Source organism: Etheostoma cragini, chromosome 17 (assembly GCF_013103735.1).
Source record: "Etheostoma cragini isolate CJK2018 chromosome 17, CSU_Ecrag_1.0, whole genome shotgun sequence".
Lineage (NCBI taxonomy): Eukaryota > Metazoa > Chordata > Actinopteri > Perciformes > Percidae > Etheostoma > Etheostoma cragini.
The window spans coordinates 15,530,382-15,556,755 of NC_048423.1; the positions used below are offsets into that span (position 1 = coordinate 15,530,382).

The 26,374-nt window shown below is 40.7% G+C and overlaps 2 protein-coding genes across 10 annotated transcripts in view; one reads left to right on the plus strand and one right to left on the minus strand.

Moving 5' to 3' along the window:
- tmem63ba (transmembrane protein 63Ba) overlaps positions 1–24,925 on the minus strand; it is a 24,996-nt gene extending 71 nt beyond the window's left edge. Inside the window, exons 1-24 of one of the 4 annotated variants that reach the window (XM_034897471.1) lie at positions 24,653–24,925; positions 13,338–13,559; positions 13,096–13,175; positions 10,884–10,946; positions 9,996–10,086; positions 9,843–9,880; positions 9,558–9,700; positions 9,271–9,322; positions 8,959–9,067; positions 8,798–8,868; positions 7,935–8,015; positions 7,662–7,785; positions 7,058–7,191; positions 6,798–6,935; positions 6,323–6,476; positions 6,009–6,115; positions 5,817–5,903; positions 5,651–5,716; positions 5,357–5,519; positions 4,982–5,087; positions 4,616–4,783; positions 4,393–4,508; positions 4,241–4,312; positions 1–2,667 (exon numbers count right to left, since the gene is read on the minus strand). The exon at positions 1–2,667 is cut by the window's left edge and continues 71 nt beyond it. In XM_034897471.1, the coding sequence (XP_034753362.1) occupies positions 2,488–2,667; positions 4,241–4,312; positions 4,393–4,508; positions 4,616–4,783; positions 4,982–5,087; positions 5,357–5,519; positions 5,651–5,716; positions 5,817–5,903; positions 6,009–6,115; positions 6,323–6,476; positions 6,798–6,935; positions 7,058–7,191; positions 7,662–7,785; positions 7,935–8,015; positions 8,798–8,868; positions 8,959–9,067; positions 9,271–9,322; positions 9,558–9,700; positions 9,843–9,880; positions 9,996–10,086; positions 10,884–10,946; positions 13,096–13,175; positions 13,338–13,535 (2,541 nt within the window). In that variant the 5' untranslated portion in view covers positions 13,536–13,559; positions 24,653–24,925 and the 3' untranslated portion in view covers positions 1–2,487. Of the gene's footprint in view, positions 2,668–4,240; positions 4,313–4,392; positions 4,509–4,615; positions 4,784–4,981; positions 5,088–5,356; positions 5,520–5,650; positions 5,717–5,816; positions 5,904–6,008; positions 6,116–6,322; positions 6,477–6,797; positions 6,936–7,057; positions 7,192–7,661; positions 7,786–7,934; positions 8,016–8,797; positions 8,869–8,958; positions 9,068–9,270; positions 9,323–9,557; positions 9,701–9,842; positions 9,881–9,995; positions 10,087–10,883; positions 10,947–11,251; positions 11,294–13,095; positions 13,176–13,337; positions 13,560–24,652 lie in introns of all 4 variants that reach the window. The other 3 variants (XM_034897473.1, XM_034897472.1, XM_034897474.1) reach the window with 3 other exon arrangements.
- Positions 24,926–24,963: 38 nt separating this feature from the next.
- Positions 24,964–26,374, plus strand: part of mrpl14 (mitochondrial ribosomal protein L14) — a 3,195-nt gene continuing 1,784 nt past the window's right edge. The window contains exons 1-2 of one of the 6 annotated variants that reach the window (XM_034897554.1): positions 24,964–24,984; positions 25,589–25,691. In XM_034897554.1, the coding sequence (XP_034753445.1) occupies positions 25,612–25,691 (80 nt within the window). In that variant the 5' untranslated portion in view covers positions 24,964–24,984; positions 25,589–25,611. Of the gene's footprint in view, positions 24,985–25,050; positions 25,260–25,286; positions 25,503–25,585; positions 25,692–26,374 lie in introns of those variants that run through there. The other 5 variants (XM_034897552.1, XM_034897549.1, XM_034897548.1 and 2 more) reach the window with 5 other exon arrangements.

A 26,374-nucleotide genomic window follows, 5' to 3' on the forward strand; every position in this document is an offset into this window, starting at 1 on the left:
AGATATACACAGTATACATCTGTTGTACAGACGGCCCTTTGGAAAGAATAACATGAGATGGTTGTTACTCTTCCTAGCTAGAAAAATGTAAAACTATAAAAGGCAAAGCACACAAAACACATTCTAATTGTGCACAGTTCTGAGACGCAGAGGTGTTTTACTACCCATTCTGAGTACATTGCAAAAACAAGCTGAGAACTCCTTCTTAGAAAGTGCTTGGCTGTTTAGAAAAACAATCCATTTATTTTCCAGTCCCACTGTCTCAACGGATGTTATGAAGATAATCTAAAATAAAAGAAATTCATGATGAGGATCCGAGACTTGGAATTGGAAACGGCTGCCAGAAATCATTGCAACCATCAGACTGACAAATGTAGATCAAATGGAACGCCATGACATGGGACTGGAAGTTTTGTTATAGTATAAAACTTAGGATTTCTGGTTAGCGAGTGAACCATACTGCTGAAGCTATGTAATTACAGCGATTATACTATTACTGTAGCCACTTTCAACTTAACAAAAGTTGTGGAATTACCCTACATTCAACATTTATACACTGGAGTTGTTACACAAGATGAGATTTTTAAGTATCTTTCTCAGGGCTTGACAGATGTTATTTTGACCGGACACATTCAGAGAGATCCCATCGGTATAAAAATGAAGAGGTATCAAAAAAAATAAAATCACCTTATCATGACTAGAAGAGCCCCAGATTCAATGGTGTCGAACAATTCTCTTGTTAGTACCATAATAACGTGTCATGGACACATTATGGAAACAGTTTAGGTTCACCATTGTCATCTCACCCACAGGGGGCGTGCCCTTCTCAGCCAATCATATGAGCGAAAAGTAAGATTAGTGCACATTTCCCACAATGGTTCTCAGAGCATCTGGATAATCCTTTTTTTTATCATATTATGGCCCAATAACAATAATTGGTCCATAGTGAGAGACTGTAGTGGTATTTTGTCTGCAGCTCTTTGCCTTGCTTTACCATCAATCTTCTCCATGTTTAATGGGGCAGCTCATAGTGTTGTCTAGAATAAGGAAGAAATGAAATGACAGAAACAAGAAGGTTTGATATATCCTGAGTAACGTCATAACTGTGTGGGCACTTTGTTTCACATTATATTTAGTTACTTATGTGTTTTTATTTGGAGTCTTCCTGATACCTGTAAAGAAGCCACTTCATATGGCTGATCAGGAATCATAAACACTTAATCGGCGCTACCTGCATGATGAAAATGGAGAGAACCTGGAAGAGGACTGAGTGAGTAGATACAGATCAGCTCATTTGCAAAGAAATATCAGTAGCCACCTACATTGAATGCTAATGTCAAAATCTCTACATAAAGACGTAAACATATGGACAAAAAGATACAAATGAAAACAGATAACGATAACCTGTCACAATGAGTAACCCAAAAAACCCCAAAAGGCCTTTCTCTTCTCCGTCCTCTGAGCAACACAAAAGGATCAGCAGGCTCCCGTCCTCCAGTCCTCCTGCAGCAGCCGTGCAAGGACTTCCCCTAACGGGGGCAGCATCAGTAGCAGCAGTCCAACAGCAGTCCCAACAAAGGCTCAGAGACCGAACACCAAAAAGATCATTATCAACGTAGTGTGCCAAGATATGAATTATCTTCTTCCACAGTTTAGGGATGCAACGAGCTCGGTAGCATTTAAAAGTCAATGCCTACAAATAAATACCATGTCAAAAATGCTATTTTACAAATCCAGAGTTTTGTAGCTGTACAGTGTTGAAGCGTCCAGGAGTGTTAGTAGCAATTCTTTTTCGTCTTCTTTGTGTTTTTTTGTTTAAGGCTTTCATGAAAATTGGAAGAACGATTTTGGGACGAGGACATCTGCACCGACCGGGCCGCCTGGTGGGGGGGGGAAACTCCTCTCTCGTTCTCCTCTCCCTCCAGCTGCTTAGTCAGGGGAAGCATTTAGTGCAGACAATTAGAGATGCTGGCAAAGGATTTTAGGGAAATCCCTCTGCCATTTAAACTGGAAGGCATGCTGTACTACAGTACCTTATTGAAACTCGAGCTTATAGGACAGGTTCTCTCTTTCAAGTGCAATAATGTTAAGGAAATACAGACATAATATGACTCCCCTTACAAAACAAAACAAAAAAACATTTTTCATTTGCGCATTAGTGTCTTGCTTTCATGGGTCTATTTGCAGTGGTTTGGGGTGTGCCTTAGCTATATCAGGGCAGAAGGATGTCGCTGCCCTTGCATTGTCAGAGGTTGATTCCCCTTTGCAGGAACACAAGACAGAAGACGTGGTTTGGTGAGATCCAGTGTAAGAAATGCAGGAGTCCTTGAGCGACAATCCATTCGATCCTTATTAGACTGTGCTTATGTTAGTGTATAGTCCCTCGATGGAGGTTGAGATGCTTTGGAGAACTGCTGGTTCAGTTCCTAGTTTAATTCACATATTCAGTGCACTCCTCAAGGGGATTTTCTTCTGTTCCAGACAGTATCAGTGCCGCACTTCATTATCGATGAGGCTGTCCTCACCAGACTGGAAGTCCTCATTCAGGCCATTTTCGACATTAATTATTTCCTCGTCCTGCGAGGACCCCTGGCCGTCGTCCTCGCCACTGCCTGAACCAGCCTCCTCTGAGTTGGGGTCTTGAAGTACTTCAGCAATGTACATTTGCTGTAGGGGAGAAGATGAAATGAAATAGAATGTTAAAGTCTGTTACCTACTGCGGGTTTCAGGAGAAGTTGATTCTTTGGACATATGTGCCCTGAAAAGTGTTTTTACATTTGGAGAAGTCTCCATTCACAATAAGAGGTTCTAACAAATTGGGATCACTAGTGTCCTACTTCAGTAACCTCCAAGCCCTACCCGTGTGGTAAGTGACCTTCCTGGCTGACTCCAGAGGAGTGATTGCCCCCCCTTCCATTCTAGCTACACTGGATATAAACACCTGGCTATTAGGGGTGGAAAAAAAAATGTATATAGCATAGTATTGCAGTATTGGCAATACTGTATCGATACACAGGCTCCAAGTATTGATCTTTTATTATATTTGTGTTGGTCAGTTTGTCTGCTTGACAATCCAATTCAGCAGTAATACAATTGAAGAGAAATGAACAAACTGAGAAAGGTATCTTTTTAAGATAAAACAGATATTGACAAAAGTTTCCTTTTGGGGACACCATTCAAAAAAATTCGAAGATGAAAAAAAGTTAGAAATTGCAATATTTTGCAGAATATTGCAATATGTTTAAAATCACAATAATATTGTATTGTGGCATAAGTATCATGATGATATCGTATCGGGAGGCGTCTGGTGACCCCACCCCGACTGGCTATAGTAATCCACTGTGGTGTGTTGTGATTGAGTTTTTCAAGGCGTGCCGTCCTTCACAGATATCACATTGTTTATTCATGTTTCAATTCTAAGTTTGTATTTCCTTTGTAATTGTCTGTATTGTTAATACTTTATGTGGCCCAGTCGGAGTGGGACGGGGTGGGCCGGGAGGGGGGGTGTTTTGTGTGTAAGAAAAAGAAAAACTCATGTACCTGTACTGATGTACCTTGGTTTATAAATCTATAATTCTCATTAAAAAGAGGTTTCAAAAAGAAAAAGAAAAACATAACTGACTATACCCATTTAACTTGAAAGGGATTGTTTTTTTTACTCAAAATTCAGAGTCCAAGGCTACGGTTGACCAACATATGAACTTTGCTATTGACAAAATCAACAACAACCAAAACCAATGTCATTTCAGTAAAAAAATAAAAGAATAAAAAAAAACATGGTCCTTTTTAGATTACAAAATATAGCTGAATTAGAAAAACATTGAACCCATTTGGTTTTGATTATATTAGCAGGATAACCTCTTGGTTGTATGTCATCATTAAATGAATTTCATCAATTTGGACTGGATAGACCCATAAAAGGCAACTGATTTCTTTTTGTTTTAATGTGTTTTTGCACTTCTATATGGAAGAGACTTTGTCCAGAACTAGTGGGGTCTGTTTTTCCTCCCAATCATACACGGTCTGGTACAACTGTTGGACTTTATCATCATGCCTTGACAAAGACCTTGTGGTCAAAACTTTGAATCAGTACTACAAGTGTGCAACACGTTTCTTTACTTTGTTGTGGACCTTTGCCTCATGTTCAGCATCTGCAAACTTTGACATTATGTCTTATCTCTTTCCCCGGTTTGATCTTGAGGCTCATACTGTTGTAAAATAAACACGACTGAATACATACCGCTGCCTTGTTGGCGGAAGAAGAGCACACTGGACGCCCGTTCTCCAACCCGTCCACGTCTTGGCTGTCAATCTAGGACAGAACAAATTAATTTACCATAAGCAGCTGCATATAATACTGGTCTCAAATACTGGTGTGTTTAGGAAATGTACCTTGTAGTTGTGAGCACTGAGATATTTAAAGTGTCCAAAGCAGACGTGAGAGAGGCAGATAATGATTGTGATGACCAATACTATGAACGTGAACATGGATGTAGCAGCTGAAAACCCTGGGGGAGAGAACATGTAGGGTCACTTTATAATGCTTCAAAGAATGTAAATAAATGTGGGCATATGTTAGGAGATGAGTGGCCTGTAGATGGAGTCCTCATCTTACCAGAGCGAACAGTGGAGAAGAACAAAAGCCAAAAGAGACAGAGAATAGGAGCAGCCACCACTTGGTTGACCGCTCCAGAATGGATCTTCTTGTCCAGTTTGGATGGCAGATAGGCGTAATACATGTTGTACCGGTCTGCTAGGTGCTTAAGTAGCATGTACATCAGCCCTGCACAGAGAAAGGAGACAAAACAATTAGTGGAACTAATCCAATTAGGCCAGCTGATAAGCTTCTGTATAAAGAATAGAGCCACTGAGTGCTCCCAGCCCTCTGTATGTTTCTCCTCAAGTAAATTAATAAGCACATTATCTTGAGATTTGTGAAACCGCAGTAACCCCAGCAAGGGCAATAAATGACAGAACTCACCAAAGGGAACAATGATTGGGCAGGTGATGCTGTAGGTCATTACTACAGTGAAGACACACATTATCCAGGCATAAGCTGCCCCAAACTGGAACTCATAGGCTTGGTGCTATAAAGACACAATCACAGGATATTCAAATGAAAATCCAAAATCTTAACATCCTAATTTTGATGTTTACGTCAGTTGAAGCTGACCAAGACAAAATGTATTTCCAACCTAAATTCATAGCAGAGATTCCCATGTATTATGCATTTTATAACATTAATGCTTTGGCTTTCTGATGGTTGTGATAGAGTTTATTATATCCAGCTATTAAGGATTAAACTAAACTACTTTATGGGTCATGGACCCATTCATTAGGTCATGGACACACTAACCTTCTTGACGTTCCTCCTCTCTGCTGCAGAGCGAGCCAGGCAGAGGCGGATCATGTACATAAGCAGACCGGGAATCCTCAGCAGGTCCATGGCATTACCAATGAATGCGGACGCAATGACATAGTTCACAAAGAAGGCGCCATTGTCAGGAAGGAACACACACCTAAAGAGCAAAGAAAAAAGTCCTTATTATCTGAAGACTGAAGTCAGACTCGCATTGGGGTTTAAAAATGCATTATTCAGTTATTCTTATCATCCATGAAATAATTGAATCCATAAAATTATGCTACTTACTCAAATCTCACTTTAGCATCTGCCAAAAATCTTTTGTCAAAAAGCCAGCGGAAGAAAACATCCAAACTGCAAAAAGATACAAGGAATCCAATCAAATCTTTAGCCTGACACAAATTAATTCATGTATAGTTCTACATTTCATTTTGTTTAAAAAATCCTCTAATACCTGCTGAGTCCTAGGGAGGGCAGCAACAGGACCATGAAGATCAAGAAAGTGTAGCATTTATGCATTGTGGTCCTGTTCTCTCCTGACCTGTAAGTAAGTAATGGGAACACTCAAACTAAACCTGAACTGGGAATTAAGACAATACAACTCTGAATATTCGGATTTATTGACTGCAGTGAGTATAAACCATACCGGGTCCAGTGGGCTTCAAAGAAGGCAGAGTAGTAGACAATAGTGGGAAGTAAGGCAGAGAAGGACCAAAGAAGGAGGGTGGGGAAGAACTGGGTGATGATTGGATTCTAGAGGACAGACCAGAGAGACATTGAAATGTGTCAAGAACTGAGAAGAAAATTCCTGTGTCTCTGCAACAATATGACTTGTGATGGCTTGGACTTAAACTCTCAGTATGCCAATTTGAGGAATTGACGGACACAATTTGAAATTGTGAGGAGGCCTGAATTGGCCGCACTCGTTTATATAAAGAAAGTCATAAATGAAACCCTCACATTTAGGTACTCCACTGGTTTGGTAACATTGAACTTGTCCATTGTTGAGATGATGATAGCCGGGGTAGTGAGGAAGAAGAGGAGGAGGAAGAGGACAAGGTTGATGATCAAGCAGCGGATCCACCAAGAGAATCCTCCCACAGACAGATGCTCCCTGTGGGACGAAAGTTATGTAGCGGTTAGATTGACTCTGGGCAATGACCCGCAGTTATGGACACAGCTGGCCAGTAAACTGATACTGCAGAGTGAGAACGTCTCTTCAAAGTGGACTGAAGTCTAATTATTCCTCAGCGTAATATTATTAGTATTACAAATCCACAAGTCAGTGTTTGTAGAATTTATTTTGAGAATTTTAGATTCCGCCAAAATGTAACAACCCTTTAGAACTGAGAAGTTATGAACTGAATAATGAAATAGAAATATGTTGATTCAACCCAGTTTGTGGACAGAATGTGTGACCTGAATGTGTTCTCACCAGTAGACATTTTGGGGATCAGGGGCGTAGCTGACACTCCAGTTCTGTGTGTGGAGCTTGGCGCTGAATTGAGAGCTCTTGGGCTCCTGACGACACTGGCAGCCCTGACACTTGCACGCGTTAAAGTCTTTTAAGATTCTAAACGAGACAGCCATCCAAACAGAGTACAGACATTACAGTGGGTCAAGAGGTACATCATTTCTAAAACCAATGCCACAGATAACACATTTACAAATTTCACCACATGTAGATGTACTTACATGGCAGTTATGGACTCGTTCTGGAAGGTAACAAAGGCCATTCCTAAGGGCTTCCTGTTCACCTTTTCTCTCTCCTTCCTGTAGTCATCTTTCAGTTGTGCCTCCAGCTTGGTATAGTAGCTTACCGCCTCTTCCTGTGAAGGACATGTAATCTAAGTCAGGGATATTTGTTTTAAGTCTCAGTTTAATCCTGACTGAGATTGCTGTAATAGTGACTTTCACCGAATACACAAGGTCAACTGTATTAGCATCTCCTATTGTAGTTCTAGAAATATCATCATTATGGAAATATCAATATGTCATTCCTGACGGCAACTATAAAGTACAGCCACAAACCGCAAGGAGTGTGACTAAAAGATGGTTTTCTAATGATGTAAAACTATGTGGTTTGGTGGATTTTCTAGGGGCAGGTACACGGGTGGTATATTGCTCTGACTATATTTTTCCAGCATAGCCCGGATTCTCTACATTAATCTATAAATGGACTTTAAAAGCAGACATATGGCTTCTTTATCTTCACCTCAAAAATGCTATTCATATCAGCTTGTAAACACATTTCAGGAGTGTGTTTTTTTGAGATAGAGCTTAAATTCATCAGTCTGACCTGCTCACAGCCTTTGATGATGCAACAGCAAAGGTGTCCGCAGGGCTTTGGATTGATCATGGTGGTAATATGCTCCTTAGCCTGCAGGTCAAGGAAGAATTTCTTGCTCCGCTCGGTCTTCTTCCTGCATGCAAAACATCAGCTATGTCAGACTGAAGAAGGCCTCCTTCACTAAAACGAGCCCAGGTCCTGGAGCCAAGTTCACACAAACATGCCGTGAAAGGGAAAACACACACTCACTCACTTATGGTTAAATCATTATGTCTACATTACCTTTCAGAGTTGAGATACATCAGCCTGGCCACATTGTAACAGATACGAGCTTCCAGCACGACGCAGGTTTCATACGCCTGCCTTCAGGGAAGGAGAAAGTCAAAAACCGGATAAGTTTAAACATACACTTTTTTTTTAATTTTAAGATAATTTATCTGTCCTTTATTTGACAGGACAGCCTAAATACAAAAAGGGGGAGAGAGAGAGAGAGAGAGAGAAAGGGGGATGGCAAAGGGTCGCAAATGGGAACTGAACCCAGACTGAGCCTCTGTACATGGGCGCATGCTCTACAAGGTGAGCTACAGAGGAGCCCACAATCATATTGTCATATACATTCTTGAGAAAAGCAATGTGTATTTACAGTAGATGACATAACTCTACCACATCCCAATAACAAAGGCAAGTCACACAAAGGGCATGATGCAACAGCCACAATCAGTGAGAGGATGTCGTGATTTTTCTTTTCCACTGTAAGTTTTGTTTTTCTCAAACATGGAGGCCTTTTCGCAGTGCAGGAGCATAGATAACATTTTTGATTAATATAATTTGGCTGATAGGAGTTGAACCAAACACCCCCTCCTCAGTCTTTAACCATCTTGACACATGACTTGCATGATCCTACTCATCTGGCTTCCATTATGGACAAATATACTTATAGGCCTGTCTTTGTCTGATCCCAGCCTTATGGGCCAGCACAAGACAGCTGTTTAACAGGAAAAGGCATGGCTCTCATACACCTTAATACAGTTACTCTACTACAGCTCACTGCCACTGTACCATGTTTAAAAGCAGACAGATTTTAAGGATTTGCAAGACAGTTATTGTGCGGCCCGGAGACCAGTGATCCTGAAGATCCTGCTTACTCAAAGTGTTGCTTTATCTCAGTCTCCTCTGCATATTTGGAGATTCCATTGACAAATAAAGTGCGTTTCACCTGTAGGGAAATAAAGACAGGGAAGTAATTACCAACACAATTCAGAGCTGTGTGTGTATACAGAGAGTATATGTAAACCATGCCACCCACCAGGTCATCTTCCTTGTAGTGCATCTTGGAGGTGTGGCGTCGCATGCTGTACACCGTCAGTAACAGGTAGAGAAATGCAAAAGTGGTGTGCAGCCACAGTAGTGCATTACTGAGGAAATAAAGGGCAAAAAGGTTAAGTGAAAGCATTATAATGTAAAGACTCAAATAAGGTGCACACACACACAGAGAGAGAGAGAGAGAGAGAGAGAGAGAGAGAGAGAGAGAGAGAGAGAGAGAGAGAGAGAGAGAGAGAGAGAGAGAGAGAGAGAGAGAGAGAGAGAGAGAGAAAGAGAGCCAATAAGAATTACTCACTCTGCATCCAAATTTACAATAGTGGTTCGCCCAAAACTATAGGCATTGTTTTCTGTAGAAAGAAAAAAAAAAGTGCAAAAGTTCTGAAGGCGGTTTAAGTTGTAAGAAAGAAAAATCACGGGCGGAATCAGGACAGATAAAAAGGAGAACAAACAATAAAAGATGGAATCAGAAAGAAAACAAAATATCCACAAAGACAAATAAAATTGTGACAGGGGAGCCTAAACTAGTCAAACACTGACAACTGAAATTCCAGATTCCCAGGTAGAAAATTCCAATTGACTCACCAAGTAGGTTTCCCGAGAAGTTAACAGGCAAGATGATGCCCACAGACAGCACGCCCACCACAACCAGCAGGCCAATGATGTGGCGCTGAAAGGACAAGTAATATACTGCATCCTCACCACACTTCTCCCTTATCTCTTCATCCCTACACAGAGAACAGACCAACAAAGTCAACTACTGAAGAGAAAATCAAAACAGAGAAAAGTGTTCACATCCAGTTTATTCAGCGTTTCACCAATTTTTATTATATTGAATATGCTGCGTAGGTTGTAAGTAGGTTGACTCACTTGATGCGAAAGATGGCAGTTAACCAGGAGCAAAAGCCCTAAAATGAAAGAGAGGAACTAACTGAAGGTGTACCAGTTGCTGCATGCAACACACAGTATAACCTAGCTAAAAGGACACTCAATGTTGTTCTGTAAAATGAATGGCACACTTACTGTGTCTCTCTGATCAATGTCCACAGAGCTGGAAACGGAAGTGAGACGCTCATAGCGTTCTGGTGTCTCTGATGTTAGGGCAGAGGCCACACTGTATGCAGAATACAACACATATCATTAGCGTGATGTAATACAACTACATTACATCACCAGACCACGTACCATAAGGCGGATGTTAGTTCTTTGTGTCTAATGACAGTGGGATTATCATCAGTATGGTAAAAGTTGACCACACAAAACCAAAACACAAGCCCTGAAAATGGACTGAAGAGATTCACCCTTTAATCCTGTGTGGGCTGGTCACAGGATTTGGGTTGGTTAACCAGTCAACCACAGGTACAATCTCTGCAGCCACATTTCATGCAGCTCTAGGAGTCACTACTTTACACAGGTTGGGTGCACCATCACTGTCAGAGGAAAGGTTGCGATAAAAAGTTAGAAAGCAAAGTTCTACAGAGAAGAACATTCACAGAGGAAACAACAGAAACCCAGTGATCATAAAGAGGCAGATTTATGGAATTAGTCCAGCAGAGCCACAGGTTCCGCACAGCAACACAGCATCGAGACTTCTTGTATTACACATTTGATTGCACTCCCCTGGGGAGGTCATGTCAATTCATACAGAACTGGGAAATATCAAGAGGACCCAGGCTCTGCTGGAATTGGTTCAGTGTTCATGAACGTGAAAGGATGACGTCACCCAGGACTCTAGGAGATCTCTAATGGAATGAGGAGAGAGCCTGCGGCTGAAATCCACCGTCAGTCCTCCTCCCACACATTCCTGTGGGAACTCAGAATGGCTCCACTCAGCTCTACAGGACAGGATATACTGATGCTGCACCATGTTAAAACCTGTCTACCAACAACAACAGACCAGGGAAGCATTACCTCTCCCTGTAAGCATCCTGTCTGTGCAGCTCATGCGGCGCGCTCGCACAGAAGAAGCCCTTGCTTTATAAAGAGGTCAACACACAGATTAGCACACACAGATCTGATTAGGACAGTGAGAGAGGACAGGCCCAACCAACAGCAGAAATACAAGAGTGACAAGGAGAGGGAGAATAATAAGGTACTAAGAAACACCTTGGAGGAGGAGGGTAAAAAACTATACCATCTAAACCACAAAGAGTGAAAAACAGGCTGAAACCCACAGCGGCCTGGGCAGAGTGGACAAGAGTTATGAGTTAGGTTAACTACAGAAAGGGAAAGAAGAGAAGAAAATGCCGGTGAGTCTATGATATGGAGAGATAACATACTATTCCCGATCATCCAGGCGACTGTATCGTTGATCCATTCTTCTGGTGAAAAAAAAAAGAAGCAAAGCCATTTAGCTTGGTGAAGAGGTAGCGGCCCTGTTGGCCAATGAGGTTGCTGGTTCAGAGGAAAACCGGGGAAGCATATTACAATACAGGCATAACAACGAAGGTTTCTATTCATTCTTATGAAAATGTATTTATGGCCTATAGTATTTTAACCCTGTCATTCCTTTTAGTTGAGTCACGGCTTCTGTCGCTGGAGCAACAGGCACATCAAATGTTATAGTAACGTAATACCTTTTAATGATTAATCAAGCGTCCTGGTAAAAGGTTACATTCAGCTTTCAAATGTTACAAGAATTTAAAAGAGAGACACTGATCTCGAGTCAAAAAAAGTGTCATGAGACAAACTACATTTCCTGTCTATTACAAGTGTCTCATGCTGCCCCCCCCCCTCCCAGTCCTCCCACCATGCTGCAACCCCCATTCTCTGCTCACATGCAGCTGCAAAAATAGTGAAGCTGCAACATCACACAAAAACAGCATGAGGATGTAGGTGATGGAGCACTGCCATGCACTTTGCAGGGTTCACAGTCAAAGAGGCCTGTAGAGATGTCTGAGCTCCCTCTCTCCTTACTTGATCAGTCATCTTGTTTCACCTCGGGGTTTAAAAAGAAGCAGTGGAATCGGCGCCTCCACAATGATTCTCATTGTTCGATCAGTGTGCAGACATCAGTCTCAAATTATCCCGATATATCTGGTAGCATATGATCATATTATAAATCCAGTCCGAGGGCTTTTGATGCAGACTGTGGCTTTAAAGTGGTCTGGAAGAGATTTAAATTTAAATTAATAATACTCCCTAATTGTTTATTTTTTTTCCTTTCATTTAATTGTTCCAACAGCAGTCTGGCCTTCCTACCTCAAAGTGAACCAACCATGTAACTAGTGACAAATCGTGACATTGTCAGAGTGCATTACTGCCATTAGAAGGAAAAACAGCTGACGCTGACTTTCCGTCTGGAGGACTAACCTTGTGATGCCTGTTTCCGTCAGAAAACTAGCTCCTCCCTCAGAACAAGAATACGAAATTCTTCAGAGTAAAATAGCATCCAGAAAACAGCCACCAAGTCCCAAAATACTGATAAAACCTGTCTCTGGCAGATCAATAAGGGTCATTACCAGCCACAATGAATAGCACCTTCCTTCTCAGATGCCAACATTTAAATATTGACAAGGCTTTGTCAGTGTGTCCCTTTTGACCACAGTGCCCTTCTGACTACAGGCCAATCACATCGAAGCCTAACAATGGCTTTGTATCCAGCAGAGACATTAAGCAGTAGGTTTTTTGACAGCTCGGTACATTGGCTCTACAGATAGATCGGTCTAACCCCTGGAAAGAGTTACATGCTTATTTCTCCTTCAACTGAGTGTAACTAGAACATGAGGATCAATCATCAAGATGTGGAACAATGCATTTGCCAAAATTATCTTGTGAGATTAATTCTTTTGCACCTCACAACAGATTGCAAACTACTATGTAAGAAAGGGAAGTACATTTCAAGACAACCAAAAATACATAAAAACTGAGTGTCATTTCACCGAGGAAAAACATCCAATTAATGAATTATTTTGGCTTTTTGTGGTTATTTAGGAAAAGCACCCTTTACCAAAAAGTTAACAATGGCATGTACGCAACATGACCCATTGACCCCTGTGTATTCGGCACTTATTAGATGTATAAAGAAACTGTGATGTTAGCAAATCAAATTTCAACCATATTAGACATATCAGTGCATGTTGGCATAGAAAGCCTTGTTACTGGACCAAGGTTTTCCAATTACCTGTCAGCGTCAGTCACCAGAGCGAGGCGCCCATAGTCCCATGCTACTTTTCTCAAAAAGGAGAACACAACCAGCAGCACCTGGAAATACAAAATAAACAGCTGTCAACACCTCTGGGTCCCTTTATTTACAATACAGAGAATACAAAAGTTACATAACTGCTGGAGGTGTAAATCACATTCCTGGAAGTGTTTAACTTCCATTCTGACAGTTATGACAAAAACACTGACAACAGGACTCACCAAGAAGCACATAAAGTCAAGGGCAAGGACAGTAGGCACCCCGCCAAAAGGCAAGCCCTGGAGCACTGTGCTGCTGATCCGGGCGGCGTAGCAGTAGGCCTTGGAGGTGACATTGGGCGACAGCGTCGTACAGCTCTCTGAATTGGGGCATCCTTGTGCCCCCCAGGTGGCCATTATTAATATCAACACTCTGTGCATTACTCACTGCAACATGTTGACAACCTGTAAAGACGAGACAAAGGTCTTACAAAACTGAGTACGCTGCATTCTAGCATACTTGCTCACACTGCATGTGTCTATCATGGAAACATTCTGAAGTGTAACTTCCCCCGGAAATGGCGAGAAGCAGGAAATAACTGGAAAGTACATCACATGAGACTCTATGGTAATGGTAACGAGGCCATTTCAATGTTCTGTCCTTTTCTACCAAGGCTGACATTTTTGCCTCGTCGTTAGTCACACGCTGTTGCTTTTGACCACATGCATGACAACGTAAACCTGACTATTATACACTGTTCCTAGTTTGTGGCCACTCTATGTGCAAATGACACATAGTAAACTTTGACCTGAATTCATGGAAAATAACTGTAGTATTAACTAAAAACGCCTAGGTGTTCAGGCACAGAACAGGTGTTCAATGCCGACCACCAATCTTCCTATCTCCATCCAGGAGACAGAATGCAATACTGGCATTTCATTGGAGACATGTTTCTAACTAACTGAGAAATTGAAGTCTCGCCTTTTACCCTATTCTGTCCCCTGACACCTGAAAAACATCTGGTTCTTTAGCCTGCAAGATGTTTAACTTTAGCAGTCACGGGTGTACTATTTGTTTGGTCTTGACCAAAGAGAGCAATCTGGCGAGTGGCTGCAGGGTGGTGTGGCGGTGGAAGTGTCACTTAAATGAACCCATTTGCTTTACGTCATGTTGTGTTCTTATCTTAACCCTCCTAATTTAGACCGAATAGACTTTTATTTCACATTCATTGTTCTCCTTTAGATTGTTTATAGATCTCGATTTTTCCGACCGCACATGAAGGTAGCTTCATTTCATGGTGAAAGAATTTAGAGTATTTACTGTACTGGACTCTCACATCGCCTTAAAAAGTGACTGCCAAAACTGATGGTTGGTAAGATGATGGGTGACCACAGGGTGACGTCAGGCTCTCCAAAACAAAAATCTGTCTTAACTTTTCCCCCCAAGGGCTGCTGCGGGTTTTCCGTCTCCCCCCTACGGCCCCCACCGCCACAGCCTAAACGCACTAACCCCATTCAAAAGGAATGGAAAGACTCACGTTTTTGGCGGACCGCCTGATGACCGCCTGACTGTATTTGAACGCGGCCTTAGGCAGGCGGCTTGTCTGAGCTTGTTTGATAGACACTGCTAAGTACAGCCATATATGGCTGAGTCACTGTTCTCATCAAACAACAATGACTCAGCCATACATTCTGTTTGGGTTATACAACCAAAAGAATGATGTAACATTTGAAGATAGTTGCTGAAAGGTTGGAAACCCCCTTTCACATTACATTGGGTCATTTAAGTGTAAATAGGTTAGGAGCAGGGTGTCAACCTCTGATAAGTCAGGCTCAACAGACAAGGCCTGTTACCGTATACACATTTCCTTCCAGTCTCTGATTAATTTCAGGAAGAGAGAACAAGCAGTTCATCTAACAAGCTACCTAAAGGATGATGCTAGGAAACATTGACATAAGCATGAATACTGCATGATGCATTAGAAGTCCAATGAGAAATGTATCTTGACAATAACATCTTGATCAAAATGCTAAAGCAGCAGCCCCAATGGTCTTGCAGTTTTTTCTCCTGACCTTAAGGATTCAAGCTGGTTTTGAAAGAATCCTAGAATAACTGTAAATGCAGAAAGTCCTTTCTCTTGCCTTGGCACACAGCACCAATGAAATGTGTCACACTTGATATCCAGGCTTAAAATGACTCCTTGGCAAGTCCTCCAAATCCCAAGGTCCACATTCATTGACTGAGACAGGGATGCTCTTGGTCAGGAAATGGATTAAATGACCATTTAAACTCACTAGCAAATTAAGGGCTGGGCAATAAGTAATACTTAGATTAAAAAAACTAACCATCCAATCAACACCTTCAACAATATGCTTTGGAAACAACCTTTACAGTGGCCCTGGACTTGCAAAACATAAGAAAGTTTCCTACTTGTGTGAACAGTGAAAGTCTGAAAAGAAGTGATACAAAAACATTTTTGTGTTGAGGTGTTGAGACAAATAACCTAAAAACTGAAAGATCTTTGCCACTTTATGAAATGGTACCAATCCTGATCTACAGGCTATCACACTTAAAAGGTTTCATATTATACCCAGACTGAATAAACGAAGGGCTTGGAAAAAGCGCATAGGTGTTCTGGTGAGTGCTGGAAAATGTTTGCACAGTTGCATTGCGATACTTTGTGCCCTTCGACCCACTATTACCAGCAGCATTCACGATGCTGCTCATCTGCCCTAACACTAACTCATTTATCCGCTCCCTGGAATGCTGTGACATCACTGAAGAGGGACGCAGCCAGAGCTGAACAATAAGCCGATAGAGACCGCAGGGTTCAAATGGACCGGGCTCAACCCAAAGAGGACACAACATACCCCCCTGTGCCTTCAACAACACTGCTGCACATCCGAGACCCATCGCCGCAGTTAAGACCTTTTAACATTCAACACCTACGTCTTGAAAAGGACTTTGGAGTGTAAAAGACTTCAATTCTTGATACATTTTTAAGCATCAATTAATTGTAAAAACGGCTATATTTCTGGCAAGGAAATCTCAAAATTCTAGTTACAATTCAAAATACAAAAAAAAGGACTATCATTGTATTTAGTATTCTAGTAAAGGGGCTTCCACATCAAGGACATGGGCCCCTTGACCCCCCATAGTAGGCCTATGAACAGGGCTTATGGTCACTTCTTTCCCCCAAAGAGCACGTTTTGCTCCCAAAATAAAAAATGTGTGATTAACTTAAAAAAGCCAATGCTTTTACTGTTAATTTGTTCAATAACACAATCACGTCATGGATACAAAACGTTATGAAGTGTTATGTTTTCTACATTATACTGATCAAAAAATGATCAGTAAAGTTGAGCCTACAGTGTAACGGACCGCCACAGTTCATGCATACATGTGAACTGCGGCGACGCTGCTTGTTCAGGGTTTTCCTGTTGAGAAAAGAAATGTGGAAACCCAACTGTACCAAAACACTGAATTGGACTCCTACACAAGGAAACTATGAGAAAATCAGACAATATGGCATATGTGATGGTGCGATTAAAGATTATGTTTGGGGCATTTTTAGGCCTTTATTGACAGGACAGCTGAAGACATGAAGGGGAAAAGAGAGGGGGGATGACATGCAGGAGGTTGGACTCTAACCCAGGCCCACTGCGGCGAGGAGTAAACCTCTATCTAGGGTGTCCTGACACTAAACTAAAGACATGTCCGACGCTACATTTGCAGCAATAATTTTGTTACAAGTTAAATATTTAAAGGTTAGTCTTAGGCTAACAATATATCTATAAGTTAAGCTAACACACGTAACATGGACTTTTACAGGGGTGCTTGTTGGGATGGATCCGGTCTCTTCTGAAGAAAGAAAGACCATGTAGTCTATACGTGGGGCGCACGCTCCACCAGGTGCTCCACCAGGGCAACCCATATCAGAAGTTACAATTTTGGATGAGGTGGAGATAGTATCGCAGCAGAATTGTGTCGGTTTTGCGCATGCTCAAACGGTTCCAGGAGAGTGGCTGCATATCTTCACGACAACGCACTGCACATCTTGACTGACTGTGCAACCGCTACAGGTCCGCAGCTGTCCGTGTGTACTAGGCCTGCACGATTAATCGTTATAAAATCGTGATCCATTCACCCTGTTTACGATATAATATTTAAATAACTTTTAATTTCATTTTAAGTGCCAACAGCATCACAAACGCTACAACTTTCTTTGTGAGTTATAAACATAGACTGTTTAAAATAGGTTTTAATTTGCTCCCAAGCGCTGCAATGCTCTCCCTTCTCTTCATTGAAGCCAGATTTATTCCTTTAGGTGCCAAAAAAAAAATATATGTTTGGTACTGCCAGTTTTTTTTGTCATGGTCGAAAAAACTAAAACTAAATCGTGGCAGAGAATCGTGTTCTTTTAAAACACAAAAAAAACATGATTTATATATTATTTTTTGTATCCTGGATGGGTAAAGTGGAACTCGGCTGCCTGCTTGTCGGTTAATGATCGGTTAACGAGGGTCGGCTATCGGTTAGAGAGAAACAAAATCAAAAGTAACCATTGTACTCATGAGCATCAACACTATGCCTCAAATTTGACACCAAGTTGATGTTTCCCGAAATCAAATCAACTCTGCTGAGACTCGTAATAAAAATTCCATATTACTTGAACCTTATTTCTAAATAGTGAAGACTGTTAAAAGCCTGTAGCTACAACCTAAATAGAATATCCGGAAAAAATAGAAATAGAAAATAGGAGTCCGGCAGCATGAAATGTCATATTTGTCATTGGTATGATTAAGCCTTGATTAAACAAGGGGTGTGTTTTGTGTATTTTGCTAAACCTATCAGCTATCTATTTTAATTCTAAACCTTTATAAATCAAATTTTCGATGACTTTAGTGTAACAGTCAACAGTTTTAGCCAAAAACTAAATTTAGATTGTATTATGATTTTCTACCCTCTAGAACACTTTTAACTGCACTGTGTGGGCATGACTCAGCAGCACTGAAATACTGTGCCACCTTTCACCTGAGACTAGTTGCTATGTTACCATCAGTCTGGCACACATTCTTAAAATACAAATAAACATAAAGGGCATGAAGGCAGTGGGGAGGAAATCCCATGCCTGTCCATTTGAAACTCAATCTAGAGTCAATCTGGTGTTTGCTCTACAGCTTTAGCAAGAAAAACAATGTGGTCTATTTGTCTGGGATAAGTTTTTTTCTAGTTAGACAAATAACATAGGAGCCAAAAAGTCTACCGAGATATTACATGCTGGTAATACGAATGCAAACTTTTTACTGTTATGTGTACCTCCCCCTTAATGCACAGAGAAATTGGCCTCTGAAACAGCACAACTAGCCTAAAGCTTTCCATCTATAATTAGCAAGAGCACACACATTCATGACCTTGAGCATTTAAATATACAATAGATGAGTCATTATTCCATTAATCTTCATCAGGTACATATTTGAACAGCCTTTGTTCAATGCTTTAAAACAGTGGGCTATGATTGAAGTTAGCATTTGTCCAACACCAACTTGACATCCTCTACCTTGCATTCCCAACTAAATAAAACCAAATTTACAAAAGGAGGGACACATAGAAGGGACCAACAGATTAACTGCATGTTCAACTATTGTGGACTAGCCTAGCCAATAATCCAAATACTGTCCAGAAACCTTCAATGTTATGGTTATTAACGTCTGTGTGCTTGGTTACGGCAATCCAACCACTCCCTTAAAATAGAAAACTATTGTGTGGTCCCTGCAGGAAACATATAAGCAACGTTTTGAAAGTTCCACTTCCACCAACAACTAGGGTGTTCCCTTATTGTCCAGCAAAAACATCTCAGGGACAGATATCTTCAGGTGTTGGTTGAAAACAATCACCTCGTCAAGAGTCTGACAGAGAGCCGTGTTTCCCCCAGCGTATTGTAGGCCACTGGGAATTATTTCTTTATGTATTTATGTAAGTAGGGGTGCAACTTACCATTATTTTTCAATAGATGATTAATCTGTTGATTATTTTCTTAATTAATCAATTAGTTGTTTGGTCTGTAAAATGTCAGAAAATTGTGAAAAACGTAGATCAGTGTCTCCCAAACGCCCAAGATGACGTCCTCAAATGTCTTGTTTTAGCCACAACTCAAAGATATTCAGTTTAATTCAATTCAATTTTATTTATAGTATCAATTCCTAACAAGAGTTACCTTGAGACACTTTACAGAAAGATTAGGTCTAGACCACACAATTTCCAAGGACCCGACCGTTCTAGTAGTTCCTCCAGAGAAAGCAACAGTGCGACAACCACAGAGTTTACTGTCACAGAGGAGAGAAGAAACTAGAAAATATTCACATTTAACAAGCTGGAATCAAAGAATTTTTACTTTTGTCTTTAAAGTATTTATTCAAACCGACTGATCAATTATCAAAATAGTTGCCGATAAATTTAAAAGTTGACTAATTGATTAACCGTTGCCATTCTAATATTAAGACGTTTTTTTTTACAACTACAGTTGTTTTACGGCAGTGTTGATAACTTAGTCGCAATCATATTTTTTAAATCTCCAGTTATCTTTTAGCACTGACTTATTAGGATAATGTATGGAATTCTTACGGAGAGATTTTTCAAATTCTGAATTTCGCAATTCCATCTATGATTCTGTGATCCCAGAAGTTATTGGGCTCTAATTAATGCTACCATCAGTCTGTGACTGGCGCCGGTCACAGACACTTCTCGCCGGGGTAACTATTTTTCTGGGGAAACCCATGGATGGAGCAGACGTTATTTTCACAACACAAGTACATCCTTAACCTTAATACGCCACTCTCAAGGAATTTGGGTCCTGATCACGTCTTTCTATCATCACCTTTCAAAGGCTTGGTGGTGATAAAGTTATTAGCAATGTGAAAACAAGAAACAAAGAATGGGTGGACACCGAATGAGGAAGATGCCATCTGACAGCTGGCCTATGGACATGTGTTCAAATGTAATCTGTGTGTGCGCATGTCCATTAATAGGTTATGTAAACACTGTTTTAATCCATTATGGGCTCTGTTCATCTTTTGAATCCCCAACCCTGCTTTATATTAGCTGCTTTATAAACCTGCTTCACAACAATGTCTTGTTTGGCATAATTCTCCAACAATGATAATGGCTGATGATGCAGGTCTGCACATACTAACCTTGTTGGTATTAGCCTGTAAATGATTGGCAACTGCTCAGTGCCTGAGCTTCGATTATAACTAAATAAGGGTACTATTTCATAATCATGGCACAGAATGTGTGTTTTAATAAATACCAAAACAGTATTAAAAAATGAAATCTTTTCCCCTGCAGACATGGATACATAATCAGTATTTACTGGTCCAACATGTTTACACTGAAATCTTATATTCAACAAGAGAGAGTAGATAACATCAACATGAACATTAAATAGACGACAAATTAAAGTTGATGCTATATGATAAAAAAAAGTCTATTATGCTAAATAGAACATGTGCACCTAGCTTCTCATCTAAAAATCAGCAGCACCAAATGGGTTCTTAACTAATCCAATAAATTACATTTTCTCTAATTTTACTACTCTAATTCAATTCATCTTCTGATTGTAAAGCGAAGCCTAAACTGATTTCAATCTAAAAAAGACCACAAACAGTTGCAGCCGTTCAATCTATTAACGGCTTTAGTGATTTATAAAGTAATAATACTAGAAATTGATTGATGCCACACAAAAAAAATGCAATCTAACCAAGAATCAACCCTCACATCCACTCTTCATTTGGTAAGGACTAAAGCTGGTAAGGCTCTATGTTTTTTTATTTGATCTTAGGAAATTGATAGAAGTCTGTCAGACTGATTATTCTTTTGGAATGCTTTCTTTCAATCAATATCCATTAATGTCACTGAACCACAGCACGGCTGAAAATAATAGTAATGTTTATGGTCATGGTTAGGGCTGCACGAATATGGCTAAAATGATAATCACAATTATTTTGATCAATATTGAGATCACGATTATTTGTTGATTTTAACCAAAACAAATTGTATTGTCACATAGGCTATTTAGAACTGCTTTCACATCCATATTGTCCTACATTCCTCTTATGTTGAACTTGTATGTTGTACATACATACATACATACATACATACATACGTACATACATAGGCCTACATACAGCTGCAACACATGTAAATGAAAATTATCTGAAATAGCTAGCCTAGGATATATGTATATTCTTAAATGTATCTCTAAGAATGCTCCTTCATTTGTTTTCAACAATAACTGATTAAACGCATGGACGCATGCTAGGCCTACTCACAGAGTGATGCCTGACTCATTATGAATGTCTCCAGCACGGGTCAAATGGTGGGTCAGAGGGGTTACACACGTTGTGTATGTGAAATGTCTATTGTCTATTGTCACTATAACTCTACGAACTGAAGTTAGTTGCATTCAATAACTTCATCTGTGGTTTTCACCATGGCCGCCGCAATAGCAGAGTTACCAGTAAAAACACTGGTACGATTACAGGTTTGCCTCTCTTGATGAACAAGATGCAGCTGTGTTAATAACAATTAAAACTGCAGACAAATGTCAGGAGTGTGGACCGGCGCTTTGTCTCTCCGTGTTGCTGGGAGCCGTGTGTGAGTGAATCGGGGCGGGGCTGCGCGGGGAGTAAGAGGAGAGATCCAAACGCAGGCACAGAGATAAATGGGTCATGTAACGTAAAATTAAACCATATCGATATAAACAACATTTCTTTGTTTGCGGAGAGGCAACAGGTGCGAGGACATTAGTCGTACTGGTGCAATATTAGCCGCAAAATATTAGTTGCACCCTAGAGACTTGTGAGCCAACAGACACTAACGGCGTTTTTCCACTGCTGGTAACAGCTTGACTCGACACGCCTTGACTCGCCTCTACTCGACTCGATTCTTTCTACGTTTGTTTTCCATTGCAAAATGAGTAACGTCTCAGCGTGGCTGGTCACCATAGCTACGCGTGATGATGTAATTTTCAACGCGACTCACAACAGCACGTCGGCTACTCGCTACAGCCAGGAGAAAAGTTTTATTTCAAAAGAAGGAAGCAACAAAAATCACCCCTAAAGAAAAAAAACAGGAGATGGGAATTCCTCCGGAGTTCAGACGTCGACATGACTGTTGTTCGCCGACACAAAAGGGTGAGTTAAGTTTCCTGGTAACGTTAGCTAACATTAGCATGTGTTAGGGGCCCCGGTCAGTATTTACTAACGCTATACGCAAGCGTTATATAAAGTACATGAACTTTAGCAACCATGATTACACACCAACATGTATGCTGTTTGTGTTTCAGAGCATTCACGCTCTGCAAAACCGCCGCCGCAGACCGTCTGGTGGGCGACGTCCGACCTGTGAGATCTCCGGTTGTGACCTGCTGTGCTTCGTATAATCTTTATGAGAGTCATGGAGAGACTTATGACAACGACTGGGATGCATCTGGGCCAGCAGAGCCGGGGGGGACACTGTCACGGGGTGCAGAGGAAGAAGACCGGGATGTACAGGAGGGTTTGATGCGCTACTTGAAAAGCTAAATAAAGACTTCTCTTTGATAACTTGTCTTGTTTTTTTAAAGTAACAGTGTGCAATATTGGAAACGACATAAAGCCCCTAACAGCCCTTAATAGTGAACAGTTGATAAGTGAGAATGGTGCAGAGAGTAGATAATCTGTCGGTGTCTGGCTAGATTTGTTTTTTAAATGTCCATTTGTTTCGGACACACACTCCGCACTCTTGTCTGCTAACAACGCAGTGATCCGACCAACCAGCAGTCTGCAGGTTTTCACGTCCCCTTTTGGGCTCGCCTCAGCTCGCTTGGAACCTCGACTGAGGTAGTACTAAAAAAAGTACCTGGTAGCAGGTCCCAGGGACTTGTTTTTGTAATGGCAAACCAAAAAAGGCGAGTAGAGTCGAGGCGTGTCGAGTAGATACCACGCAGTGGAAAACCGCCATAACTATCACCGACTAGCATTGGTCACAGCAGTGACAAGTGCAGGACAGACGGGTGTCCCAGACGGGAAACAATGTTGCATTAGCTGGTAAACTGGTAAACCTTGAGACCGACGTATAACCGACTGCTATCTGTTGGTGAATCTTACCCCCCGTTACTCTGTCCTCTGTGACTGTCTCCATCTAGAAACTAAGCTGCGCGGTGCAGGGCACAGCTCTGACAGGCACATGATCAGACAGGTTTATGAAGCGGTAGATAGATTGGCTTTGCAAAAAAAAACGGAGGGTTCTAGGAACGGAACGACACATTTAAAACATCACTCGACCACGCAAATTTGATCATGGGAATGCAAAATAGTGATCACGATTAAAATTAAATTAAATGTCCAGTCCTAGTCGTGGTAATCCCTTCACAGGTTTTACAAGGAAGCATTAACTGTCACAGCCAAGCTGTGAGTAGTCATCAGTCCATGATGAAGCCCACGTCAGTTAGTGTAACACCATTTAACCTGTGGCTGTCAAGAAATGCTCTCATTGTTCAACTACTAGCAACAGATAGCTAAGATTTGTTAATTACTACCAATCCTATGCTGTTATCTAAAAGATGTGATAGAGAACATACCAGGGACTTCTTCATGTACGTCACTTTCAAATACTAACTAGGCATGTAAATGTACATGTAACTTTACGTACACAAATGCACACTTAGATTCTTAAATGTGAATAAATTAACTCTTTTTGATCTTTGGTGGTGATGATTGGCCATAAAAAAACACTGCAAATAGACCAAAAACTGTCAGACCATGTGTGTCTGGATATTGAACCTGTCTGAGCATTGCCACAGAGACGCTAGATTAGAACGTAATCTGTAAACTATTACCGATTTAAAATGAATTTATTATTAGTTGAACTACAAAGCCTTATGTAAAATAAAAATGAATAAAGATATGATCATTTAATAAATAAATCTGAAAAGTTTTTGCACACTCGGCAGAGTGCCACGGACCCATGGAGGTCCCCGGACCACACTATGTGAACCAATGTAGTTTCCTTTACAGTACTTCTATGCTCAAGCAATCTCACAACAGCAGAGTATTAGAAAGATATTAAGACATCTTACTACGATCTGTTTTACCATGAGACGTAGAATATGAACAGTGACTAAACAAAAAAAACAGCCATCTAGCTCAGAGCCTGGTGACGAGGACCAGCAGGCGAACTTAATCTACGGCTCGAGTGTTGCAACCTATAAAATAATAATGAATGTCTCAGTTACCTATTTTCACTATTTTAAAACATATCATGAACCCTCACGAACTGACCTACTTTTGTGTTTAATAGCACTAACTTGGATCAATTACAGAAATTAGCCCAAATTACTACTGATATTACGTTAACGTTACTGTTGCTGGAGCTCGTTAACGCGTTCCCGTTTATTGTTCTGACAGCAATTATTAAGTTTTGCAGCGAAGTAGCAAACGATTAGGTGCCGCAACTGGAGGAAACAACCACAACACGTTTCGTAATACAGAGTTAATAGATAAGAAAAACAACTTACCTTGCTATGATACGCAGCAGGGGCAGAAAGTAACACAATTGGCTAATTGTGAGCTAACAGTCGCTAACTTAGCCCCTCGATGTAACGTTAGCAAATAACAGGTGGAGGCTATTTAACGGCAGTCTGCTAAATTCCGCATATATTTTGGTTTCGTTCAAACTCCCTGGCCACAACACTAAAGCAGACAAGATGGAGTTAGTCGGTAAAACAGTCTAGCTGTTAGTAATGATAGACAAGTCTCAGTGCTGCGGGTGCCTGTCAGCCAGTTGAACAACTATCGCTAACCCAACCAGTCCAACGCTACAGGAGTAGGCGAGTCAGGATTTCGTGACGTATCCAGCTACATAGAAGTACATCCTATAGAGAGACGATGAGCAATGCGTTTTCATTGTGAAGGATCTGTAGTCTCGTATTTCTATGTCCTCCACAGCGCGTTTCTATGACGTAACAAACAGTAAGAAACAAGCTAACTGGGGCCTGGAGCCTCTTTTGCGGTTCCTTCAGGTATTCTAGCGTTAGTTTTCACTAGCACAAAAGGTTGACATTTAACACCATTTATCAATTCAAGGCTCATCTTATTATTTGCATTGAGGCGTATTTATTAATTACATTCTAATGCGTGTGCTGTGTTATCAGCATGTTGTGTTTATCAGCTAGCGCTACTAAATGCGGTCGGTCGCGTGTTGTTGACGCTACGCTTTTGACATTGGCATGGAGCGTGATAGAAGGGTAACGTCAACATAACAAGTTATTTTAACCTTAAACCTTCACGCTTTTTTTAATACAATAATTCATGTATGTGTACATTCGGTGCAAAGACTCAAAACCTAAAACGATTCTGCTCCGTAATCAGGACCTGTTCGCCCACCATGTTATAGTTAGCTTAATGTTAGCCATATGATGATTAGCTGCTAACCACCTATAACTTCTTTCCAGCTGACGCAGTATTCGCTGTAATTATGGCTTTCCCCCGGCTTTCAAAATGTCTAACTGGGCTCCTTGTACAGTCATCGTCTAGAATTCATCAGAGGACCTTTAGGTAAGAGATTTTTCTTGTCAAATTTTTAAAGTTCGTATTGTGACAATGAGGATTGTTAAGTTGTCAAATCAACCAAGATGAATTAAAACTACAGTCGCTAATAGAGCAACACGCTTCATTTATTGGCCCTCTTAAAAATTAGTTTTACATTTTCCTTCCACATGGTTATTAATGCACCCTTATCCCGGTGAAGTAACTGGCTAGAGTTCCCTTGACTTCTTTTCAGTCCTGTGGTTTCATGGCAGAGCTGTAGCAAGGCTTAGGTGCGGTTAGATATTAAAGCTGTGGACTGATGCCAAATTATTGAGTGTGTGTGTGTGTGTGTGTGTGTGTCTCTGCACCCATCGCAAATACAGGTGCTGGTCATATAATTAGAATATCATGAAAAAGTTGATTTGTCAGTAATTCCATTCAAAAAGTGAAATTTGCATATTATATATTCATTCATCAAACTGTGATATATTTAAAAATGTTTATACCTTTTAATTGTGATGATCATAACTGACAACTACTTAAAATCCCAAATTCAATATCTCCTAAAATTAGAATATTAAGACCAATACAAAAAAGGATTTTTCTGAAATGTTGGCCATTTGAAAAGTACTAACATGAAAAGTATAAGCATGTACAACACTCAATACTTAGTTGGGGCTCCTTTTGCCTAAATTACTGCAGCAATGTGG